The following is a 24067-nucleotide window of genomic DNA, read 5'->3' on the forward strand; positions in this document are numbered from 1 at the left end:
TCATTTCATATCCACTGGACACTACAGACTTACTCATATTATATCCACTGGACACTACAGACTTACTCATATTATATCCACTGGACACTACAGACTTACTCATATCATATCCACTGGACACTACAGACTTACTCATATTATATCCACTGGACACTACAGACTTACTCATATTATATCCACTGGACACTACAGACTTACTCATATTATATCCATTGGACACTACAGACTTACTCATATTATATCTACTGGACACTACAGACTTACTCATATTATATCCACTGGACACTACAGACTTACTCATATTATATCCACTGGACACTACAGACTTACTCATATTATATCCACTGGACACTACAGACTTACTCATATTATATCTACTGGACACTACAGACTTACTCATATTATATCCACTGGACACTACAGAGTTAGTAATATAATATCCACTGGACACCACAGAGTTAGTAATATCATATCCACTGGACACCACAGAGTTAGTAATATCATATCCACTGGACACCACAGAGTTAGTAATATCATATCCACTGGACACTACAGAGTTAATCTTATCATATCCACTGGACACGACAGAGTTAGTCATATCACTGGACACTACAGAGTTAATCTTATCATATCCACTGGACACTACAGTTAATCATATCACTGGACACTACAGAGTTAATCTTATCATATCACTGGACACTACAGAGTTAATCTTATCATATCCACTGGACACTACAGAGTTAATCTTATCATATCCACTGGACACTACAGTTAATCATATCACTGGACACTACAGTTAATCATATCACTGGACACTACAGAGTTAGTCATATCATATCCACTCCAGTCCAGGCTGCATGTTAGTTGTCAGTGTCACCCACACATCAATGCGTCCACACAGAGGCCCACCTCACATTGGCCAGGTCGGGACCATATATTCTTTGCTTGTACCAAAGCTGCAGTCTTTGTAATGTCCACCAGGGGGCATAAGGGACCTGAGCACTGTCAGCTGTCTATGAGCATTACCTTGGTGCAGAGGACACACAGGACAGGACCATAGAGTTCAGTTCTCTGGACAATGCACTCTTCATTGGGATGATAATAAGTGGGCATTTAACAGAATAGAGAACAGAGAAAAGGATGTAAGGACGAGGCCTAAAGAAGGCTGCGGGTTAGAGGGAGTGACCAATGAAGAGAGCTCACCACTGGGCTGGCACGGGCAGAGCTGGCCCTGGACGAGGCCCGAGAGTTGGAGCCCAGAAAACCACTGTAGTCTGAAGGCTGGCACAAAAAGAAGATGGATAAAATAGGAAAAGAGAAGGAAATGAAAAAGAGAGAGAGAGAGATGTTAGTCACAGAGTTTGTCAGTCAGCAAGCAGGGAGAGACAGAGCTGAAGCAGGGACAGACAGAGCTGAAGCAGGGACAGACAGAGCTGAAACAGGGACAGACAGAGCTGAAGCAGGGAGAGACAGAGCTGAAGCAGGGACAGACAGAGCTGAAGCAGGGACAGACAGAGCTGAAACAGGGACAGACAGAGCTGAAGCAGGGAGAGACAGAGCTGAAGCAGGGACAGACAGAGCAGGGGAAGCAGGGACAGACAGAGCTGAAGCAGGGACAGACAGAGCTGAAGCAGGGACAGACAGAGCTGAAGCAGGGACAGACAGAGCTGAAGCAGGGACAGACAGAGCTGAAGAGACAAGGGAATACATTGATAGACAAGTCAACCAGGCCCTGTTAGACCAAAGACAACCTTCCCACACATCAAAACCCAGACACATACAATTCCACGTATACGCTCCACTCTAGACTCCACCATTCTAGACATACTGCAAACCCCACGCAACAAAGTCACAATTAAACTGTGACTTGGCACAGTGTTTGTGAAGGTCATCGACACACAAGACACACTGTAAGATAATTCAGGATGGTTATTGGTGGAATTCAGCTAACTGAAAACATGGATTCCTTCTTCTGGAAGTCTGAAATCCACATGTGGGAAAGACACAAGAAACCTCAATAGAAAGAAGTAGTGGGGTGACGACACTGTCATGCACTTTTCTCCTGGGGGGACCAACCCTCCCACTGGAGAGAATCAGCTGTGTTCGAGCAGGGCTGGAATAAAAGCCTGCACACCCAGCCTGCTGCTAGTATCGCTTCAAGAGGAGGGTGGGTGGACCCCACAATGCAATTCCACGTTGGCACATGAGGCATGCCAAGCAAGTCCCCTCATCAGGGTAACACAGTGATACATTCCATGCATGCTGTCTATTCAAGCCTCCCTTTGGATTTGAAAACCCCACACAATCTCACTAGGACTTTGCACGGTGTTTCCAGAAGTCATCAACACACAAGACAGGGTGGGAATTAGTGGAATACAACGAATTAAAGAAGGGTTCCTTGTTTGGTGAGTCTGATAAAAACAGAAGACACCACTGACCCTGATAGAAGTAGAGACTGACAACACTGTCATGCAGACAGACTATGGCCAGGGGTGGCCGACTGTCTTCCCAGAAACTTATTGGATGTGCAGGCTTTTGCTCCAGACCTGCTCCAATACAACTGATTCTACTAAATCAGCTGTTCACCTGGGTGTTGATTAGCTGAATCGTATTAGAGCAGGGCTGGAACAAAAGCCTGCATACCCAGTAGCTCGTATCTCTCCAGGAGGAGGGTTGACCACCGCTGAACTATGCAATCCCATGTTGCCACAGGAGGCATGCCAAGCAACCTCCCTCGGGGTAAGAGAGGGGGAGTCAGGGCTTCTTACACCGCGAGAGATGGAGCCACTAAAGCGCCGTGTGCTACTCTGCACAGCCTCGTCACACACAGAGCCCTGTAGATAGGAGAGAGACACACACACGGCATCAGACTTCACCTCACGCACACATACACACTCTGGCTCAGACTTCAACTCACAATCACACACACACACACACAAACACACACAAACACACACAAACACTGCATCAGGCTTCACCTCAGGAACGTATACAGACACATCCATCTCAGTAATCATGCAGGAAAAGGACCAGAAGGATCAGCTGTACATCCCAGAATGTCTTACAGCATGCCACCTTGAAGACACCACTGTGCTTCTGCAACTCAGCTTACTGTCTCACGTTCTCCTTCACACATCAAAGTGTTTTGGAAATGTAACTTTTAGGGCCAGGACTGTATGTGGGTCTTGACAACATCTAGCCCCTCTGCCAAACCATTCTCACATGCCTTATAATGACACTAGTAGTGACACATCACAGATCTATCTATTTATCTACTGTCTAAACAAGCGGTGAAGGGTCAGAGGTCATAGGAAAGAGGAACCAACCCTGTGACTCTGGGTACGTGGGCCATCAATAAAGAGCATGGAGGGCTGAAGATGGACAGAGAGGGAAACAATCCAACATTGCACTGTAAGTGATAAACAACAGTGATTCTATCAAGTATGTACAACTGGAAAAAGCTCTCTGTTTTGAGAATCTCATGTTCTGTCATTCTAAGAAACCAACAGAAGGGTGAGGTTGAGTGGGTAGGGAAGGAGGGAGAGGTTAAGTGGTTAGGGAAGGAGAGAGAGATTGAGTGGGTAGGGAAGGAGGGAGAGGTTGAGTGGGTAGGGAAGGAGAGGGTGAGCGGATAGGGAAGGAGGGAGAGGTTGAGTGGGTAGGGAAGGAGAGGGTGAGTGGGTAGGGAAGGAGGGGGAGGTTGAGTGGGTTGGTGAAGGAGAGGGTGAGTGGGTAGGGAAGGAGGGGAGGTTGAGTGGGTAGGGAAGGAGGGAGAGGTTGAGTGGGTAGGGAAGGAGAGGGTGAGTGGGTAGGGAAGGAGGGAGAGGTTGAGTGGGTAGGGAAGGAGGAAAGGAGAGGTTGAGTGGGTAGGGAAGGAGGGAAGGAAAGGGTGAGTGGGTAGGGAAGGAGGGAGAGGTTGAGTGGGTAGGGAAGGAGGGAGGGAGGGGAAAAGGTGGAGCAGCATTGGGAAATGGAAAGAGGGATGAATGAGACGTGAAGGAGAGAGGAATAAATGAGTGGGGACAGACCCGGCCATTTTGAGTGGAATTTTGATGTCTGAGTGAGGGAAGACTGTTGGAGCTGCAGTACAGATCAGATGAGAAGTTTCTCTACAATGCCACACCACAGAGAGAGAGAGAGAGAGAGAGAGAGAGAGAGAGAGAGAGAGACACACACAAAGATGAGGGGAGAGTGAAAGAGAGAGAAACAAAATAAGAATAGAGAAACAGAGAGAGATAAAAATGTGTTTGGTCCCTTGTCAACTCCTTTGACAAGGGACCAAAACAAAAAGGCATGTTGTTATGTCTATAGGCATTTCAGACATTCATTAGTGACAGTTATTATGACAAGGGAAGTGCGGTGACAATGCAGCCGACAACCAGACCGTCCTGTTAAACCACGTTCACTGTCTGGGGTGTGCTGATAACTAGTTGGGTTGTGAGCCATTTCAACCACTCAGATGCCTTCCCGGCCAAAAGACTACAGTATCATTACCAACTGTTGTATCAACAACTGTCTGTGTACCAGTGTTAACTAGCCTATAGCTTAAAACCATGTCGTCTGGTTTGTTTGATAATGCCACAACTCTCAGTGTCTGAACCTTGTGTGTCTTCAAAACCCCTTTTTAATAGAACACCTTCACCGTCAGTGATTCCATCATCATCACCTCAGATTTAAATAGAGGTGTTTTTCACACCATAGGTGGTGTTCTCACATCAGGCGGGGTCCCATCGCCATGTTGGGACGAGGCATGGAGGAGTTCCTTTAAAAAAGTAGAACATCACCATGTTGGGACGGGGCATGGAGGAGTTCCTTTAAAAAGGTAGAGAACATCACCATGTTGGGACGGGGCATGGAGGAGTTCCTTTAAAAAGGTAGAACATCACCATGTTGGGACGGGGCATGGAGGAGTTCCTTTAAAAGGTAGAGAACATCACCATGTTGGGACGGGGCATGGAGGAGTTCCTTTAAAAAGGTAGAGAACATCACCATGTTGGGACTGGGCATGGAGGAGTTCCTTTAAAAGGTAGAGAACATCACCATGTTGGGACGGGGCATGGAGGAGTTCCTTTAAAAAGGTAGAGAACATCACCATGTTGGGACTGGGCATGGAGGGCATAGAGAACATCACCATGTTGAGGACTGGGCATGGAGGATAAAAAGGTAGAGAACATCACCATGTTGGGACTGGGCATGGAGGAGTTCCTTTAAAAAGGTAGAGAACATCACCATGTTGGGACGGGGCATGGAGGAGTTCCTTTAAAAAGGTAGAGAACATCACCATGTTGGGACGGGGCATGGAGGAGTTCCTTTAAAAGGTAGAGAACATCACCATGTTGGGACTGGGCATGGAGGAGTTCCTTTAAAAGGTAGAGAACATCACCATGTTGGGACTGGGCATGGAGGAGTTCCTTTAAAAGGTAGAGAACATCACCATGTTGGGACTGGGCATGGAGGAGTTCCTTTAAAAAGGTAGAGAACATCACCATGTTGGGACTGGGCATGGAGGAGTTCCTTTAAAAAGGTAGAGAACATCACCATGTTGGGACTGGGCATGGAGGAGTTCCTTTTAAGAGAACATCACCATGTTGGGACTGGGCATGGAGGAGTTCCTTTAAAAAGGTAGAGAACATCACCATGTGGAGTTCCTTTAAAAAGGAAGAGAACATCACCATGTTGGGACTGGGCATGGAGGAGTTCCTTTAAAAAGGTAGAGAACATCACCATGTTGGGACTGGGCATGGAGGAGTTCCTTTAAAAGGTAGAGAACATCACCATGTTGGGACGGGGCATGGAGGAGTTCCTTTAAAAAGGTAGAGAACATCACCATGTTGGGACTGGGCATGGAGGAGTTCCTTTAAAAAGGTAGAGAACATCACCATGTTTGGGCATGGAGGAGTTCCTTTAAAAGGTAGAGAACATCACCATGTTGGGACTGGGCATGGAGGAGTTCCTTTAAAAAGGTAGAGAACATCACCATGTTGGGACTGGGCATGGAGGAGTTCCTTTAAAAAGGTAGAGAACATCACCATGTTGGGACGGGGCATGGAGGAGTTCCTTTAAAAAGGTAGAGAACATCACCATGTTGGGACTGGGCATGGAGGAGTTCCTTTAAAAAGGTAGAGAACATCACCATGTTGGGACGGGGCATGGAGGAGTTCCTTTAAAAAGGTAGAGAACATCACCATGTTGGGACTGGGCATGGAGGAGTTCCTTTAAAAGGTGAGAACATCACCATGTTGGGACTGGGCATGGAGGAGTTCCTTTAAAAGGTAGAGAACATCACCATGTTGGGACTGGGCATGGAGGAGTTCCTTTAAAAAGGTAGAGAACATCACCATGTTGGGAACATCACCATGTTGGGACTGGGCATGGAGGAGTTCCTTTAAAAGGTAGAGAACATCACCATGTTGGGACTGGGCATGGAGGAGTTCCTTTAAAAAGGTAGAGAACATCACCATGTTGGGACTGGGCATGGAGGAGTTCCTTTAAAAAGGTAGAGAACATCACCATGTTGGGACTGGGCATGGAGGAGTTCCTTTAAAAGGTAGAGAACATCACTGGGCATGGAGGAGTTCCTTTAAAAGGTAGAGAACATCACCATGTTGGGACTGGGCATGGAGGAGTTCCTTTAAAAGGTAGAGAACATCACCATGTTGGGACTGGGCATGGAGGAGTTCCTTTAAAAAGGTAGAGAACATCACCATGTTGGGACGGGGCATGGAGGAGTTCCTTTAAAAAGGTAGAGAACATCACCATGTTGGGACTGGGCATGGAGGAGTTCCTTTAAAAGGTAGAGAACATCACCATGTTGGGACTGGGCATGGAGGAGTTCCTTTAAAAGGTAGAGAACATCACCATGTTGGGACTGGGCATGGAGGAGTTCCTTTAAAAAGGTAGAGAACATCACCATGTTGGGACTGGGCATGGAGGAGTTCCTTTAAAAAGGTAGAGAACATCACCATGTTGGGACTGGGCATGGAGGAGTTCCTTTAAAAAGGTAGAGAACATCACCATGTTGGGACGGGGCATGGAGGAGTTCCTTTAAAAAGGTAGAGAACATCACCATGTTGGGACTGGGCATGGAGGAGTTCCTTTAAAAAGGTAGAGAACATCGCCCAGACTTTTGCAACGGTTAAACCATGTTTCAAAGGCCACATTCCAACTCTGATACCGGATACATGTACCGGAATGTTACCTCAGTCATGTGTAGTATCTCTGAGACGTCACAACACATGGAGGAAGAGACTTTTACAACCCGTACCGTCTCATTGCTGACATTCTTGATGTCATATATGAACAGTGGGAGTTCAATGAGATGTGTGTTAAGTCAGGGCTCCATTCAGCCTGGATAGCTGAAGCATTACAGATTGCGTGATGGAAATGTATTGAGCCGACATATGCAGTGCTTACGGTGAATGCAGTCTTCACTAACGTGGGAACATTGCCTTTACTGCAGCTATACAGATTGAATGGAGCTCTTAGTCTGTCCTATATACAGTAGACCTTATACTATGAGATGTTAGAGAAGCAGGAAGTAGATATCATAGAATTAGTCATTTAATAGGATCTCTATGGTATATACTAACCCTAAGGCTTCCTCGGCTCCCCACCGACATCCGTTCCTCATCGTCTGAAATCTGGGAGGGAAAGGGACACATAAACACACAACATTCAATCAATTACACATCATTGTGTATCATTGTGGGTTGTTCAGCTCTAGCAGTGGATTGAAGCTGCCCCTAGACACTGACCTAAGGACCAAAAGTTCCCATTTGAATCAAACCCAGTTCTGGTTTGGATTTGGAGAGGGTGAGCTGATCCTAGAGCTGTGTATAGAGGCAGCCTCTACCTCAGAGCGTTCCGGAATCATTAGTTATATACACAATAACATATAGAAAAGAAAGCACATGTTTGTCAGACAGGCCGTATAACTGTAGAGAGGAGAAGACGGGGAGTCAGGCTGTATAACGGTAGAGAGGAGAAGACAGGGGGAGTCAGGCTGTATAACGGTAGAGAGGAGAAGACAGGGGGAGTCAGGCTGTATAACGGTAGAGAGGAGAAGACAGGGGGAGTCAGGCCGTATAACGGTAGAGAGGAGAGAAGTCAGGCTGTATAATGATAGAGAGGAGAAGACAGGGGGAGTCAGGCCGTATAACGGTAGAGAGGAGAAGACAGGGGGAGTCAGGCTGTATAATGATAGAGAGGAGAAGACAGGGGGAGTCAGGCCGTATAACGGTAGAGAGGAGAAGACAGGGGGAGTCAGGCCGTATAACGGTAGAGAGGAGAAGACGGGGAGTCAGGCTGTATAACGGTAGAGAGGAGAAGACAGGGGGAGTCAGGCTGTATAACGGTAGAGAGGAGAAGACGGGGAGTCAGGCTGTATAACGGTAGAGAGGAGAAGACAGGGGAGTCAGGCTGTATAACGGTAGAGAGGAGAAGACAGAGACAGGGGGAGTCAGGCGTATAACGGTAGAGAGGAGAAGACGGGGAGTCAGGCTGTATAACGGTAGAGAGGAGAAGACAGGGGGAGTCAGGCCGTATAACGGTAGAGAGGAGAAGACAGGAGAAGTCAGGCCGTATAACGGTAGAGAGGAGAAGACGGGGAGTCAGGCTGTATAATGATAGAGAGGAGAAGACAGGGGGAGTCAGGCCGTATAACGGTAGAGAGGAGAAGACAGGGGAGTCAGGCCGTATAACGGTAGAGAGGAGAAGACGGGGAGTCAGGCTGTATAATGATAGAGAGGAGAAGACAGGGGGAGTCAGGCCGTATAACGGTAGAGAGGAGAAGACAGGGGGAGTCAGGCCGTATAACGGTAGAGAGGAGAAGAGGCGGAAGGAGTCAGGCTGTATAACGGTAGAGAGGAGAAGACAGGGGAGTCAGGCTGTATAACGGTAGAGAGGAGAAGACGGGGAGTCAGGCTGTATAATGGTAGAGAGGAGAAGACAGGGGAGTCAGGCTGTATAATGGTAGAGAGGAGAAGACAGGGGGAGTCAGGCCGTATAACGGTAGAGAGGAGAAGACAGGGGGAGTCAGGCTGTATAACTGTAGAGAGGAGAAGACAGGGGGAGTCAGGCCGTATAACGGTAGAGAGGAGAAGACGGGGAGTCAGGCTGTATAATGTAGAGAGGAGAAGACAGGGGAGTCAGGCCGTATAACGGTAGAGAGGAGAAGACAGGGGGAGTCAGGCTGTATAACGGTAGAGAGGAGAAGATGGGGAGTCAGGCTGTATAATAGATAGAGGAGAAGACAGGGGAGTCAGGCTGTATAACGGTAGAGAGGAGAAGACAGGGGGAGTCAGGCCGTACAACGGTAGAGAGGAGAAGACGGGGAGTCAGGCTGTATAACGGTAGAGAGGAGAAGACAGGGTGAGGATACAGACCGACGTGTGTCTCCGTGAAGGACGGGAGGAGTACCTCTCACTCTCCTCCTGGAAGGCCCGGAAGGAAAGAGGAAAAGAAAGTACCCGGTTAAAGGTTAGAGGTCAGGAGGAAAGGTCAAGAAGGAAGTGGTTCTGGTTCTGCCACCAGATGTGGATTTTATAGACAAAGACCAAACAAAAACACAATCTGCACTGGATTGGTTTCGGGAACACTGGGACTGGGCTGGGGTTATTTCCATTTCCATTCCTGTCAGTTGACCTGGATATAGAACATCTCCAAATGACTGAAATTGGAATGGAATCAAACCCATGTCTTGACATGACATGAAACTGCATGCGTTTATTTACAGTCCACTACTTATGCATTCCCTGGCCTCTCTACTCTGATGCAGGCAGACAGCCACTGGTTAGACAAGCCCAGAGAGAGGTGGGGGTGGGGTGAGGGTTTAATCCTCCCGGTGGGTTGCCATGGCGATCCCAGTACCGTGAAAAGGGTTTAACCCCTGTCAGATGGCATGGGAGACCCCCGTAGCGGTACAGGATCTAGTGAAATGAGGATCAGCTCTGTCCCTGTCTGGCCTGGTTCACGACAGACCTTTAAAAGCACACATGCTTCCCTTGTGTTGTCTGAGAGTACATACACATGCCAAGCTATTAGGTCCAGCTGTATCCAGGACAACTGTGATATTATCAACAGGATGGGACATTGAAATAGAGAATACTAAACACATATATTGCACAACACAGGCGGTGTTGTTTTCAACACTGTGCATGCCTCACATTTACTAAACACTTCCTCGATGCAGGCGATGCAGGCGATGCAGGCAATGTACTGTACACAGTGCAAACAGTACTACTACCTAGGGTTTGCAGTGAGCTGTTTCAACAGACAGTATATATTATATTATCAGAGTGCAGTAAGCTGTTTCAACAGACAGTATATATTATATTATCAGAGTGCAGTAAGCTGTTTCAACAGACAGTATATATTATATTATCAGAGTGCAGTGAGCTGTTTCAACAGACAGTATATATTATATTATCAGAGTGCAGTAAGCTGTTTCAACAGACAGTATATATTATATTATCAGAGTGCAGTAAGCTGTTTCAACAGACAGTATATATTATATTATCAGTGTGCAGTAAGCTGTTTCAACAGACAGTATATATTATATTATCAGTGTGCAGTAAGCTGTTTCAACAGACAGTATATATTATATTATCAGAGTGAGTAAGCTGTTTCAACAGACAGTATATATTATATTATCAGAGTGTAGTAAGCTGTTTCAACAGACAGTATATATTATATTATCAGTGTGCAGTAAGCTGTTTCAACAGACAGTATATATTATATTATCAGTGTGCAGTAAGCTGTTTCAACAGACAGTATATATTATATTATCAGAGTGTAGTAAGCTGTTTCAACAGACAGTATATATTATATTATATTATCAGCTGTTTCAACAGACAGTATATATTATATTATCAGTGTGCAGTAAGCTGTTTCAACAGACAGTATATATTATATTATCAGTGTGCAGTAAGCTGTTTCAACAGACAGTATATATTATATTATCAGTGTAGTAAGCTGTTTCAACAGACAGTATATATTATATTATCAGTGTGCAGTAAGCTGTTTCAACAGACAGTATATATTATATTATCAGAGTGTAGTAAGCTGTTTCAACACACAGTATATATTATATTACCAGAGTGTAGTAAGCTGTTTCACCAGACAGTATATATTATATTATCAGTGTGCAGTAAGCTGTTTCAACAGACAGTATATATTATATTATCAGAGTGTAGTAAGCTGTTTCAACAGACAGTATATATTATATTACCAGAGTGTAGTAAGCTGTTTCAACAGACAGTATATATTATATTATCAGAGTGCAGTAAGCTGTTTCAACAGACAGTATATATTATATTATCAGAGTGTAGTAAGCTGTTTCAACACACAGTATATATTATATTATCAGAGTGCAGTAAGCTGTTTCAACAGACAGTATATATTATATTATCAGAGTGTAGTAAGCTGTTTCAACAGACAGTATATATTATATTATCAGTGTGCAGTAAGCTGTTTCAACAGACAGTATATATTATATTATCAGAGTGTAGTAAGCTGTTTCAACAGACAGTATATATTATATTATCAGAGTGCAGTAAGCTGTTTCAACAGACAGTATATATTATATTATCAGAGTGCAGTAAGCTGTTTCAACAGACAGTATATATTATATTATCAGAGTGCAGTAAGCTGTTTCAACAGACAGTATATATTATATTATCAGAGTGTAGTAAGCTGTTTCAACAGACAGTATATATTATATTATCAGAGTGCAGTAAGCTGTTTCAACAGACAGTATATATTATATTATCAGAGTGCAGTAAGCTGTTTCAACAGACAGTATATATTATATTATCAGAGTGTAGTAAGCTGTTTCAACAGACAGTATATATTATATTATCAGAGTGCAGTAAGCTGTTTCAACAGACAGTATATATTATATTATCAGAGTGCAGTAAGCTGTTTCAACAGACAGTATATATTATATTATCAGAGTGCAGTAAGCTGTTTCAACAGACAGTATATATTATATTATCAGAGTGCAGTAAGCTGTTTCAACAGACAGTATATATTATATTATCAGTGTGCAGTAAGCTGTTTCAACAGACAGTATATATTATATTACCAGTGTGCAGTAAGCTGTTTCAACAGACAGTATATATTATATTACCAGTGTGCAGTAAGCTGTTTCAACAGACAGTATATATTATATTATCAGAGTGTAGTAAGCTGTTTCAACAGACAGTATATATTATATTATCAGTGTGCAGTAAGCTGTTTCAACAGACAGTATATATTATATTATCAGAGTGCAGTAAGCTGTTTCAACAGACAGTATATAGTATATTATCAGAGTGCAGTAAGCTGTTTCAACAGACAGTATATAGTATATTATCAGAGTGTAGTAAGCTGTTTCAACAGACAGTATATATTATATTATCAGAGTGTAGTAAGCTGTTTCAACAGACAGTATATATTATATTATCAGAGTGTAGTAAGCTGTTTCAACAGACAGTATATATTATATTATCAGAGTGCAGTGAGCTGTTTCAACAGACAGTATATATTATATTATCAGAGTGCAGTAAGCTGTTTCAACAGACAGTATATATTATATTATCAGAGTGCAGTAAGCTGTTTCAACAGACAGTATATATTATATTATCAGAGTGCAGTAAGCTGTTTCAACAGACAGTATATATTATATTATCAGTGCAGTAAGCTGTTTCAACAGACAGTATATATTATATTATCAGTGTGCAGTAAGCTGTTTCAACAGACAGTATATATTATATTATCAGTGTGCAGTAAGCTGTTTCAACAGACAGTATATATTATATTATCAGAGTGTAGTAAGCTGTTTCAACAGACAGTATATATTATATTATCAGAGTGTAGTAAGCTGTTTCAACAGACAGTATATATTATATTATCAGTGTGCAGTAAGCTGTTTCAACAGACAGTATATATTATATTATCAGTGTGCAGTAAGCTGTTTCAACAGACAGTATATATTATATTATCAGTGTAGTAAGCTGTTTCAACAGACAGTATATATTATATTATCAGTGTGCAGTAAGCTGTTTCAACAGACAGTATATATTATATTATCAGAGTGTAGTAAGCTGTTTCAACAGACAGTATATATTATATTATCAGAGTGTAGTAAGCTGTTTCAACAGACAGTATATATTATATTATCAGTGTGCAGTAAGCTGTTTCAACAGACAGTATATATTATATTATCAGTGTGCAGTAAGCTGTTTCAACAGACAGTATATATTATATTATCAGAGTGTAGTAAGCTGTTTCAACAGACAGTATATATTATATTATCAGAGTGCAGTAAGCTGTTTCAACAGACAGTATATATTATATTATCAGAGTGTAGTAAGCTGTTTCAACAGACAGTATATATTATATTATCAGTGTGCAGTAAGCTGTTTCAACAGACAGTATATATTATATTATCAGAGTGCAGTAAGCTGTTTCAACAGACAGTATATATTATATTATCAGAGTGTAGTAAGCTGTTTCAACAGACAGTATATATTATATTACCAGTGTGCAGTAAGCTGTTTCACCAGACAGTATATATTATATTATCAGAGTGCAGTAAGCTGTTTCAACAGACAGTATATATTATATTATCAGAGTGTAGTAAGCTGTTTCAACAGACAGTATATATTATATTATCAGAGTGCAGTAAGCTGTTTCACCAGACAGTATATATTATATTATCAGAGTGCAGTAAGCTGTTTCAACAGACAGTGTATATTATATTACCAGAGTGTAGTAAGCTGTTTCAACAGACAGTATATATTATATTATCAGAGTGTAGTAAGCTGTTTCAACAGACAGTATATATTATATTATCAGTGTGCAGTAAGCTGTTTCAACAGACAGTATATATTATATTATCAGTGTGCAGTAAGCTGTTTCAACAGACAGTATATATTATATTATCAGAGTGCAGTAAGCTGTTTCAACAGACAGTATATATTATATTATCAGAGTGTAGTAAGCTGTTTCAACAGACAGTATATATTATATTATCAGAGTGCAGTAAGCTGTTTCAACAGACAGTATATATTATATTATCAGAGTGTAGTAAGCTGTTTCAACAGACAGTATATATTATATTATCAGAGTGCAGTAAGCTGTTTCAACAGACAGTATATATTATATTATCAGAGTGCAGTAAGCTGTTTCAACAGACAGTATATATTATATTATCAGAGTGCAGTGAGCTGTTTCAACAGACAGTATATATTATATTATCAGAGTGCAGTAAGCTGTTTCAACAGACAGTATATATTATATTATCAGAGTGCAGTAAGCTGTTTCAACAGACAGTATATATTATATTATCAGAGTGCAGTAAGCTGTTTCAACAGACAGTATATATTATATTATCAGTGTGCAGTAAGCTGTTTCAACAGACAGTATATATTATATTATCAGAGTGCAGTAAGCTGTTTCAACAGACAGTATATATTATATTATCAGAGTGTAGTAAGCTGTTTCAACAGACAGTATATATTATATTATCAGAGTGTAGTAAGCTGTTTCAACAGACAGTATATATTATATTATCAGTGTGCAGTAAGCTGTTTCAACAGACAGTATATATTATATTATCAGTGTGCAGTAAGCTGTTTCAACAGACAGTATATATTATATTATCAGAGTGTAGTAAGCTGTTTCAACAGACAGTATATATTATATTATCAGAGTGTAGTAAGCTGTTTCAACAGACAGTATATATTATATTATCAGTGTGCAGTAAGCTGTTTCAACAGACAGTATATATTATATTATCAGAGTGCAGTAAGCTGTTTCAACAGACAGTATATATTATATTATCAGAGTGCAGTAAGCTGTTTCAACAGACAGTATATATTATATTATCAGTGTGCAGTAAGCTGTTTCAACAGACAGTATATATTATATTATCAGAGTGTAGTAAGCTGTTTCAACAGACAGTATATATTATATTATCAAAGTAAGCTGTTTCAACAGACAGTATATATTATATTATCAGTGTGCAGTAAGCTGTTTCAACAGACAGTATATATTATATTATCAGTGTGCAGTAAGCTGTTTCAACAGACAGTATATATTATATTATCAGAGTGCAGTAAGCTGTTTCAACAGACAGTATATATTATATTATCAGTGTGCAGTAAGCTGTTTCAACACACAGTATATATTATATTATCAGAGTGTAGTAAGCTGTTTCAACAGACAGTATATATTATATTATCAGTGTGCAGTAAGCTGTTTCAACACACAGTATATATTATATTATCAGAGTGTAGTAAGCTGTTTCAACAGACAGTATATATTATATTATCAGTGTGCAGTAAGCTGTTTCAACAGACAGTATATATTATATTATCAGTGTGCAGTAAGCTGTTTCAACAGACAGTATATATTATATTATCAGTGTGCAGTAAGCTGTTTCAACAGACAGTATATATTATATTATCAGAGTGTAGTAAGCTGTTTCAACAGACAGTATATATTATATTATCAGTGTGCAGTAAGCTGTTTCAACAGACAGTATATATTATATTATCAGAGTGTAGTAAGCTGTTTCAACAGACAGTATATATTATATTATCAGAGTGTAGTAAGCTGTTTCAACAGACAGTATATATTATATTATCAGTGTGCAGTAAGCTGTTTCAACAGACAGTATATATTATATTATCAGTGTGCAGTAAGCTGTTTCAACAGACAGTATATATTATATTATCAGTGTGCAGTAAGCTGTTTCAACAGACAGTATATATTATATTATCAGTGTGCAGTAAGCTGTTTCAACAGACAGTATATATTATATTATCAGAGTGTAGTAAGCTGTTTCAACAGACAGTATATATTATATTACCAGTGTGCAGTAAGCTGTTTCAACAGACAGTATATATTATATTACCAGTGTGCAGTAAGCTGTTTCAACAGACAGTATATATTATATTATCAGAGTGTAGTAAGCTGTTTCACCAGACAGTATATATTATATTACCAGTGTGCAGTAAGCTGTTTCAACAGACAGTATATAGTATATTATCAGAGTGCAGTAAGCTGTTTCAACAGACAGTATATAGTATATTACCAGTGTGTAGTAAGCTGTTTCAACAGACAGTATATATTATATTACCAGTGTGCAGTAAGCTGTTTCAACAGACAGTATATATTATATTACCAGTGTGCAGTAAGCTGTTTCAACAGACAGTATATATTATATTATCAGAGTGTAGTAAGCTGTTTCAACAGACAGTATATATTATATTATCAGAGTGCAGTAAGCTGTTTCAACAGACAGTATATATTATATTATCAGTGTGCAGTAAGCTGTTTCAACAGACAGTATATATTATATTATCAGTGTGCAGTAAGCTGTTTCAACAGACAGTATATATTATATTATCAGAGTGTAGTAAGCTGTTTCAACAGACAGTATATATTATATTATCAGTGTGCAGTAAGCTGTTTCAACAGACAGTATATATTATATTATCAGTGTGCAGTAAGCTGTTTCAACAGACAGTATATATTATATTATCAGAGTGCAGTAAGCTGTTTCAACAGACAGTATATATTATATTATCAGAGTGTAGTAAGCTGTTTCAACAGACAGTATATATTATATTATCAGTGTGCAGTAAGCTGTTTCAACAGACAGTATATATTATATTATCAGAGTGCAGTAAGCTGTTTCAACAGACAGTATATATTATATTATCAGAGTGCAGTAAGCTGTTTCAACAGACAGTATATATTATATTATCAGAGTGCAGTAAGCTGTTTCAACAGACAGTATATATTATATTATCAGAGTGCAGTAAGCTGTTTCAACAGACAGTATATATTATATTATCAGAGTGCAGTAAGCTGTTTCAACAGACAGTATATATTATATTATCAGTGTGCAGTAAGCTGTTTCAACAGACAGTATATAGTATATTATCAGAGTGCAGTAAGCTGTTTCAACAGACAGTATATAGTATATTATCAGAGTGCAGTAAGCTGTTTCAACAGACAGTATATAGTATATTACCAGTGTGTAGTAAGCTGTTTCAACAGACAGTATATATTATATTACCAGTGTGCAGTAAGCTGTTTCAACAGACAGTATATATTATATTACCAGTGTGCAGTAAGCTGTTTCAACAGACAGTATATATTATATTATCAGAGTGTAGTAAGCTGTTTCAACAGACAGTATATATTATATTATCAGTGTGCAGTAAGCTGTTTCAACAGACAGTATATATTATATTATCAGTGTGCAGTAAGCTGTTTCAACAGACAGTATATATTATATTATCAGTGTGCAGTAAGCTGTTTCAACAGACAGTATATATTATATTATCAGTGTGTAGTAAGCTGTTTCAACAGACAGTATATATTATATTATCAGTGTGCAGTAAGCTGTTTCAACAGACAGTATATATTATATTATCAGAGTGTAGTAAGCTGTTTCAACAGACAGTATATATTATATTATCAGAGTGTAGTAAGCTGTTTCAACAGACAGTATATATTATATTATCAGTGTGCAGTAAGCTGTTTCAACAGACAGTATATATTATATTATCAGTGTGCAGTAAGCTGTTTCAACAGACAGTATATATTATATTATCAGTGTGCAGTAAGCTGTTTCAACAGACAGTATATATTATATTATCAGTGTGCAGTAAGCTGTTTCAACAGACAGTATATATTATATTATCAGAGTGTAGTAAGCTGTTTCACCAGACAGTATATATTATATTACCAGTGTGCAGTAAGCTGTTTCAACAGACAGTGTATATTATATTATCAGAGTGTAGTAAGCTGTTTCACCAGACAGTATATATTATATTACCAGTGTGCAGTAAGCTGTTTCAACAGACAGTATATATTATATTATCAGAGTGTAGTAAGCTGTTTCACCAGACAGTATATATTATATTACCAGTGTGCAGTAAGCTGTTTCAACAGACAGTATATATTATATTACCAGTGTGCAGTAAGCTGTTTCAACAGACAGTATATATTATATTATCAGAGTGTAGTAAGCTGTTTCAACAGACAGTATATATTATATTATCAGTGTGCAGTAAGCTGTTTCAACAGACAGTATATATTATATTATCAGAGTGTAGTAAGCTGTTTCAACAGACAGTATATATTATATTACCAGTGTGCAGTAAGCTGTTTCAACAGACAGTATATATTATATTATCAGTGTGCAGTAAGCTGTTTCAACAGACAGTATATATTATATTATCAGAGTGTAGTAAGCTGTTTCACCAGACAGTATATATTATATTATCAGAGTGCAGTAAGCTGTTTCAACAGACAGTATATATTATATTATCAGAGTGTAGTAAGCTGTTTCAACACACAGTATATATTATATTATCAGAGTGTAGTAAGCTGTTTCACCAGACAGTATATATTATATTATCAGTGTGCAGTAAGCTGTTTCAACAGACAGTATATATTATATTATCAGTGTGCAGTAAGCTGTTTCAACAGACAGTATATATTATATTATCAGAGTGTAGTAAGCTGTTTCAACAGACAGTATATATTATATTATCAGAGTGTAGTAAGCTGTTTCAACAGACAGTATATATTATATTATCAGTGTGCAGTAAGCTGTTTCAACAGACAGTATATATTATATTATCAGTGTGCAGTAAGCTGTTTCAACAGACAGTATATATTATATTATCAGTGTGTAGTAAGCTGTTTCAACAGACAGTATATATTATATTATCAGTGTGCAGTAAGCTGTTTCAACAGACAGTATATATTATATTATAGTCAGTAAGCTGTTTCAACAGACAGTATATATTATATTATGTTTAAGCTGTTTCAACAGACAGTATATATTATATTATCAGTGTGCAGTAAGCTGTTTCAACAGACAGTATATATTATATTATCAGTGTGCAGTAAGCTGTTTCAACAGACAGTATATATTATATTATCAGTGTGCAGTAAGCTGTTTCAACAGACAGTATATATTATATTATCAGTGTGCAGTAAGCTGTTTCAACAGACAGTATATATTATATTATCAGAGTGTGTAAGCTGTTTCAACAGACAGTATATATTATATTCAAGCTGACAGACAGTATATATTATATTATCAGAGTGTAGTAAGCTGTTTCACCAGACAGTATATATTATATTATCAGTGTGCAGTAAGCTGTTTCAACAGACAGTATATATTATATTATCAGAGTGTAGTAAGCTGTTTCAACAGACAGTATATATTATATTATCAGAGTGTAGTAAGCTGTTTCAACAGACAGTATATATTATATTATCAGAGTGCAGTAAGCTGTTTCAACAGACAGTATATATTATATTATCAGAGTGTAGTAAGCTGTTTCAACAGACAGTATATATTATATTATCAGTGTGCAGTAAGCTGTTTCAACAGACAGTATATATTATATTATCAGAGTGTAGTAAGCTGTTTCAACAGACTAGTATATATTATATTATCAGAGTGCAGTAAGCTGTTTCAACAGACAGTATATATTATATTATCAGAGTGCAGTAAGCTGTTTCAACAGACAGTATATATTATATTATCAGAGTGTAGTAAGCTGTTTCAACAGACAGTATATATTATATTATCAGAGTGTAGTAAGCTGTTTCAACAGACAGTATATATTATATTATCAGAGTGTAGTAAGCTGTTTCAACAGACAGTATATTATATTATCAGTGTGCAGTAAGCTGTTTCAACAGACAGTATATATTATATTATCAGTGTGCAGTAAGCTGTTTCAACAGACAGTATATATTATATTATCAGAGTGTAGTAAGCTGTTTCAACAGACAGTATATATTATATTATCAGAGTGTAGTAAGCTGTTTCAACAGACAGTATATATTATATTATCAGAGTGCAGTAAGCTGTTTCAACAGACAGTATATATTATATTATCAGAGTGCAGTAAGCTGTTTCAACAGACAGTATATATTATATTATCAGTGTGTAGTAAGCTGTTTCAACAGACAGTATATATTATATTATCAGAGTGTAGTAAGCTGTTTCAACAGACAGTATATATTATATTATCAGAGTGTAGTAAGCTGTTTCAACAGACAGTATATATTATATTATCAGAGTGCAGTAAGCTGTTTCAACAGACAGTATATATTATATTATCAGTGTGCAGTAAGCTGTTTCAACAGACAGTATATATTATATTATCAGTGTGCAGTAAGCTGTTTCAACAGACAGTATATATTATATTATCAGAGTGTAGTAAGCTGTTTCAACAGACAGTATATATTATATTATCAGAGTGTAGTAAGCTGTTTCAACAGACAGTATATATTATATTATCAGAGTGTAGTAAGCTGTTTCAACAGACAGTATATATTATATTATCAGAGTGTAGTAAGCTGTTTCAACAGACAGTATATATTATATTATCAGAGTGCAGTAAGCTGTTTCAACAGACAGTATATATTATATTATCAGAGTGTAGTAAGCTGTTTCAACAGACAGTATATATTATATTATCAGAGTGTAGTAAGCTGTTTCAACAGACAGTATATATTATATTATCAGAGTGTAGTAAGCTGTTTCAACAGACAGTATATATTATATTATCAGTGTGCAGTAAGCTGTTTCAACAGACAGTATATATTATATTATCAGAGTGTAGTAAGCTGTTTCAACAGACAGTATATATTATATTATCAGTGTGCAGTAAGCTGTTTCAACAGACAGTATATATTATATTATCAGAGTGTAGTAAGCTGTTTCAACAGACAGTGTATATTATATTATCAGTGTGTAGTAAGCTGTTTCACCAGACAGTATATATTATATTATCAGAGTGCAGTAAGCTGTTTCAACAGACAGTATATATTATATTATCAGTGTGCAGTAAGCAGTATATATTATATTGTAAGCTGTTTCAACAGACAGTATATATTATATTATCAGAGTGTAGTAAGCTGTTTCAACAGACAGTATATATTATATTATCAGAGTGTAGTAAGCTGTTTCAACAGACAGTATATATTATATTATCAGAGTGTAGTAAGCTGTTTCAACAGACAGTATATATTATATTATCAGAGTGTAGTAAGCTGTTTCAACAGACAGTATATATTATATTATCAGAGTGCAGTAAGCTGTTTCAACAGACAGTATATATTATATTATCAGTGTGTAGTAAGCTGTTTCAACAGACAGTATATATTATATTATCAGAGTGTAGTAAGCTGTTTCAACAGACAGTATATATTATATTATCAGAGTGTAGTAAGCTGTTTCAACACACAGTATATATTATATTATCAGAGTGCTGTTTAACAGCTGTTTCAACAGACAGTATATATTATATTATCAGAGTGTAGTAAGCTGTTTCAACAGACAGTATATATTATATTATCAGAGTGTAGTAAGCTGTTTCAACAGACAGTATATATTATATTATCAGAGTGTAGTAAGCTGTTTCAACAGACAGTATATATTATATTATCAGAGTGTAGTAAGCTGTTTCAACAGACAGTATATATTATATTATCAGAGTGTAGTAAGCTGTTTCAACAGACAGTATATATTATATTATCAGAGTGTAGTAAGCTGTTTCAACAGACAGTATATATTATATTATCAGAGTGCAGTAAGCTGTTTCAACAGACAGTATATATTATATTATCAGAGTGCAGTAAGCTGTTTCAACAGACAGTATATATTATATTATCAGAGTGTAGTAAGCTGTTTCAACAGACAGTATATATTATATTATCAGAGTGTAGTAAGCTGTTTCAACAGACAGTATATATTATATTATCAGAGTGTAGTAAGCTGTTTCAACAGACAGTATATATTATATTATCAGAGTGTAGTAAGCTGTTTCAACAGACAGTATATATTATATTATCAGAGTGTAGTAAGCTGTTTCAACAGACAGTATATATTATATTATCAGAGTGTAGTAAGCTGTTTCAACAGACAGTATATATTATATTATCAGAGTGTAGTAAGCTGTTTCAACAGACAGTATATATTATATTATCAGAGTGTAGTAAGCTGTTTCAACAGACAGTATATATTATATTATCAGAGTGCAGTAAGCTGTTTCAACAGACAGTATATATTATATTATCAGAGTGTAGTAAACTGTTTCAACAGACAGTGTATATTATATTATCAGAGTGCAGTAAGCTGTTTCAACAGACAGTGTATATTATATTATCAGAGTCATCATGCAATCACAGCAGTCTAACAGAAACTAGCAGGGATCTTATACTGCAGTACACGTCCTACCATCCACTGCTCAATGTGGCCCCATTTGTTGTCCAGACCATAGTATTTCTGGGGGCGGAGAGGAGAGGGCAGGAAGAGGAGACCAGAGGAAGGAAGACATTAGAAAGGAGAGACAAGGAAATGGAGAGAGGTAAAAGCGACTTGTTTTTTAACAGTGCTGAACCCAAATAATCGTACATGTTTGACAAAAGATACACACAGCGAGTCATTTGATTTAGGTCAAGGGATTTGAAAGATACATTCATTGATCTTTGATCTGACAACGACAGTTAGCATTCAGATGCCAATAGGAGTGAAAGGTGAACAGGAAAGAGAGAAGGAGAAATTTTGAAGCAAGGAGGCCTACCTTCTGGCTTTGATACACCTAAAACAAAATGGTGGACAGAAGGAGCAGGACACCACAGAGAAGAGAAGGCAGGACAATAGAAAGACAGTAGGTTAGGACATGTTGTTAGTATATGGAAGACGAACAGTTTTTTGGTCAAGTATATTACCACCGTGCAGAGATGTGTGTGTGTCACCTCTTTCTGCTGTCTCTCCAGTTCCTTCATGCGTATCTCCCGTGCCTCTGCTCTGGCCGCCCGCTTCGCTGCCAGTCTCGCCTCAGCCTGAAGACGACACAGACAGAGAAAGACAATATACATTCAACAGGGTGTATGTATAACAGTCCAATCAAAGCAGACCATACAATATTCCATGGTCTCTAATCATTATCTCTGCAATGACTGCCATTACTGCTAGTGTTAGCGTAAGCAAGCTGAGCAGAAAGTTCAACATAAAACTCAGTAAGCCCATTAGGTAAAGATGACACATTGAGCCGTGCTGCCATCAAATAAGTAGTAATTGACATGGAAACAGTTAATGAAATAATAGTTAATTATTAAGTTCCAAATGAGAGGGAAGCGTTACCATAGCAGCTAAGAGTGAGGGACTGGGAGCTTGGTGTTGAGGCTGTGGTTCCTGTCTTTCTGTTAGTGTTTACTATGCAGCTAGCTGGCTAATATAGCTTGAAACAAGCCTTTGAAGTTAAATTAGATCAGAGTGCGTTTAAGTCTACCCGTCCTCAATAACCTTTAGCATTTGGTTATCAATGCTGCTGTGATCTCGTCACTCATTTCATTGTTTAAGAGAATACCATGGTGACCATTAGCCATGCTTAACACACACACACACACACACACACACACACACACACACCACACACACAGACACACAGACACACACACACACACACACACACAGACACACACACACACACACACACACACACACACACACACACACACACACACACACACACACACACACACACACACACACACACACACACACACACACACACACACACACACACAAACAGCTGATTGCTGTATAGGTTCCAGGTAATCCACTTATTCTAATACACTGTATGATATTATTTTTGTAAAAAAAACAACAAAACATTTATTTAACTAAGCAGGTCAGTTAACAACAAATTCTTATTTACAATGACAGCCTACCGGGGAACAGTGGGTTAACTGCCTTGTTCAGGGGCAGAACGACAGATGTTTACCTCGTCCGCTTGGGAATTAGATTCAGTAACCTTTCGGTCACCTGCCCAAGACTATAACCATTAGGCTACCTGCCGCCCAATATTATTGTTATTATATTATTCTAAACAAAGAACAAAAATAATTTGATACGTATGATCAGTCGTTTCTAGTTTCACTTCAGTCTTTTCTAGTTCTGCTTCAGTCTTTTCTAGTTCTGCTTCAGTCTTTTCTAGTTCTCTTTCAGTCTATTCTAGTTCTGCTTCAGTCTATT

At 38.7% G+C, this 24067-nt stretch overlaps 1 protein-coding gene and 1 long non-coding RNA gene across 25 annotated transcripts in view; one reads left to right on the plus strand and one right to left on the minus strand.

Annotated features, from left to right (window-relative positions):
- Positions 1 to 24067, minus strand: part of lrrfip1b (leucine rich repeat (in FLII) interacting protein 1b) — a 52252-nt gene that overhangs the window by 11475 nt on the left and 16710 nt on the right. For 5 of the 24 annotated variants that reach the window (XM_042314285.1, XM_042314266.1, XM_042314261.1 and 2 more), the window contains exons 2-10: positions 22786 to 22872; positions 22611 to 22628; positions 22265 to 22312; positions 9384 to 9431; positions 7590 to 7640; positions 4029 to 4109; positions 3327 to 3371; positions 2769 to 2834; positions 1204 to 1281 (exon numbers count right to left, since the gene is read on the minus strand). In XM_042314285.1, the coding sequence (XP_042170219.1) occupies positions 1204 to 1281; positions 2769 to 2834; positions 3327 to 3371; positions 4029 to 4109; positions 7590 to 7640; positions 9384 to 9431; positions 22265 to 22312; positions 22611 to 22628; positions 22786 to 22872 (522 nt within the window). Of the gene's footprint in view, positions 1 to 1203; positions 1282 to 2768; positions 2835 to 3326; positions 3372 to 4028; positions 4110 to 7589; positions 7641 to 9383; positions 9432 to 22264; positions 22313 to 22610; positions 22629 to 22758; positions 22873 to 24067 lie in introns of all 24 variants that reach the window. The other 19 variants (XM_042314269.1, XM_042314271.1, XM_042314262.1 and 16 more) reach the window with 18 other exon arrangements.
- LOC121844321 lies at positions 5795 to 6008 on the plus strand. Its single transcript, XR_006081944.1, has 2 exons — positions 5795 to 5865; positions 5912 to 6008. It is a non-coding gene; the product is annotated as an uncharacterized LOC121844321 (long non-coding RNA).

Source organism: Oncorhynchus tshawytscha, unplaced genomic scaffold, assembly GCF_018296145.1.
Source record: "Oncorhynchus tshawytscha isolate Ot180627B unplaced genomic scaffold, Otsh_v2.0 Un_contig_6203_pilon_pilon, whole genome shotgun sequence".
Classification (NCBI taxonomy): Eukaryota; Metazoa; Chordata; class Actinopteri; order Salmoniformes; family Salmonidae; genus Oncorhynchus; species Oncorhynchus tshawytscha.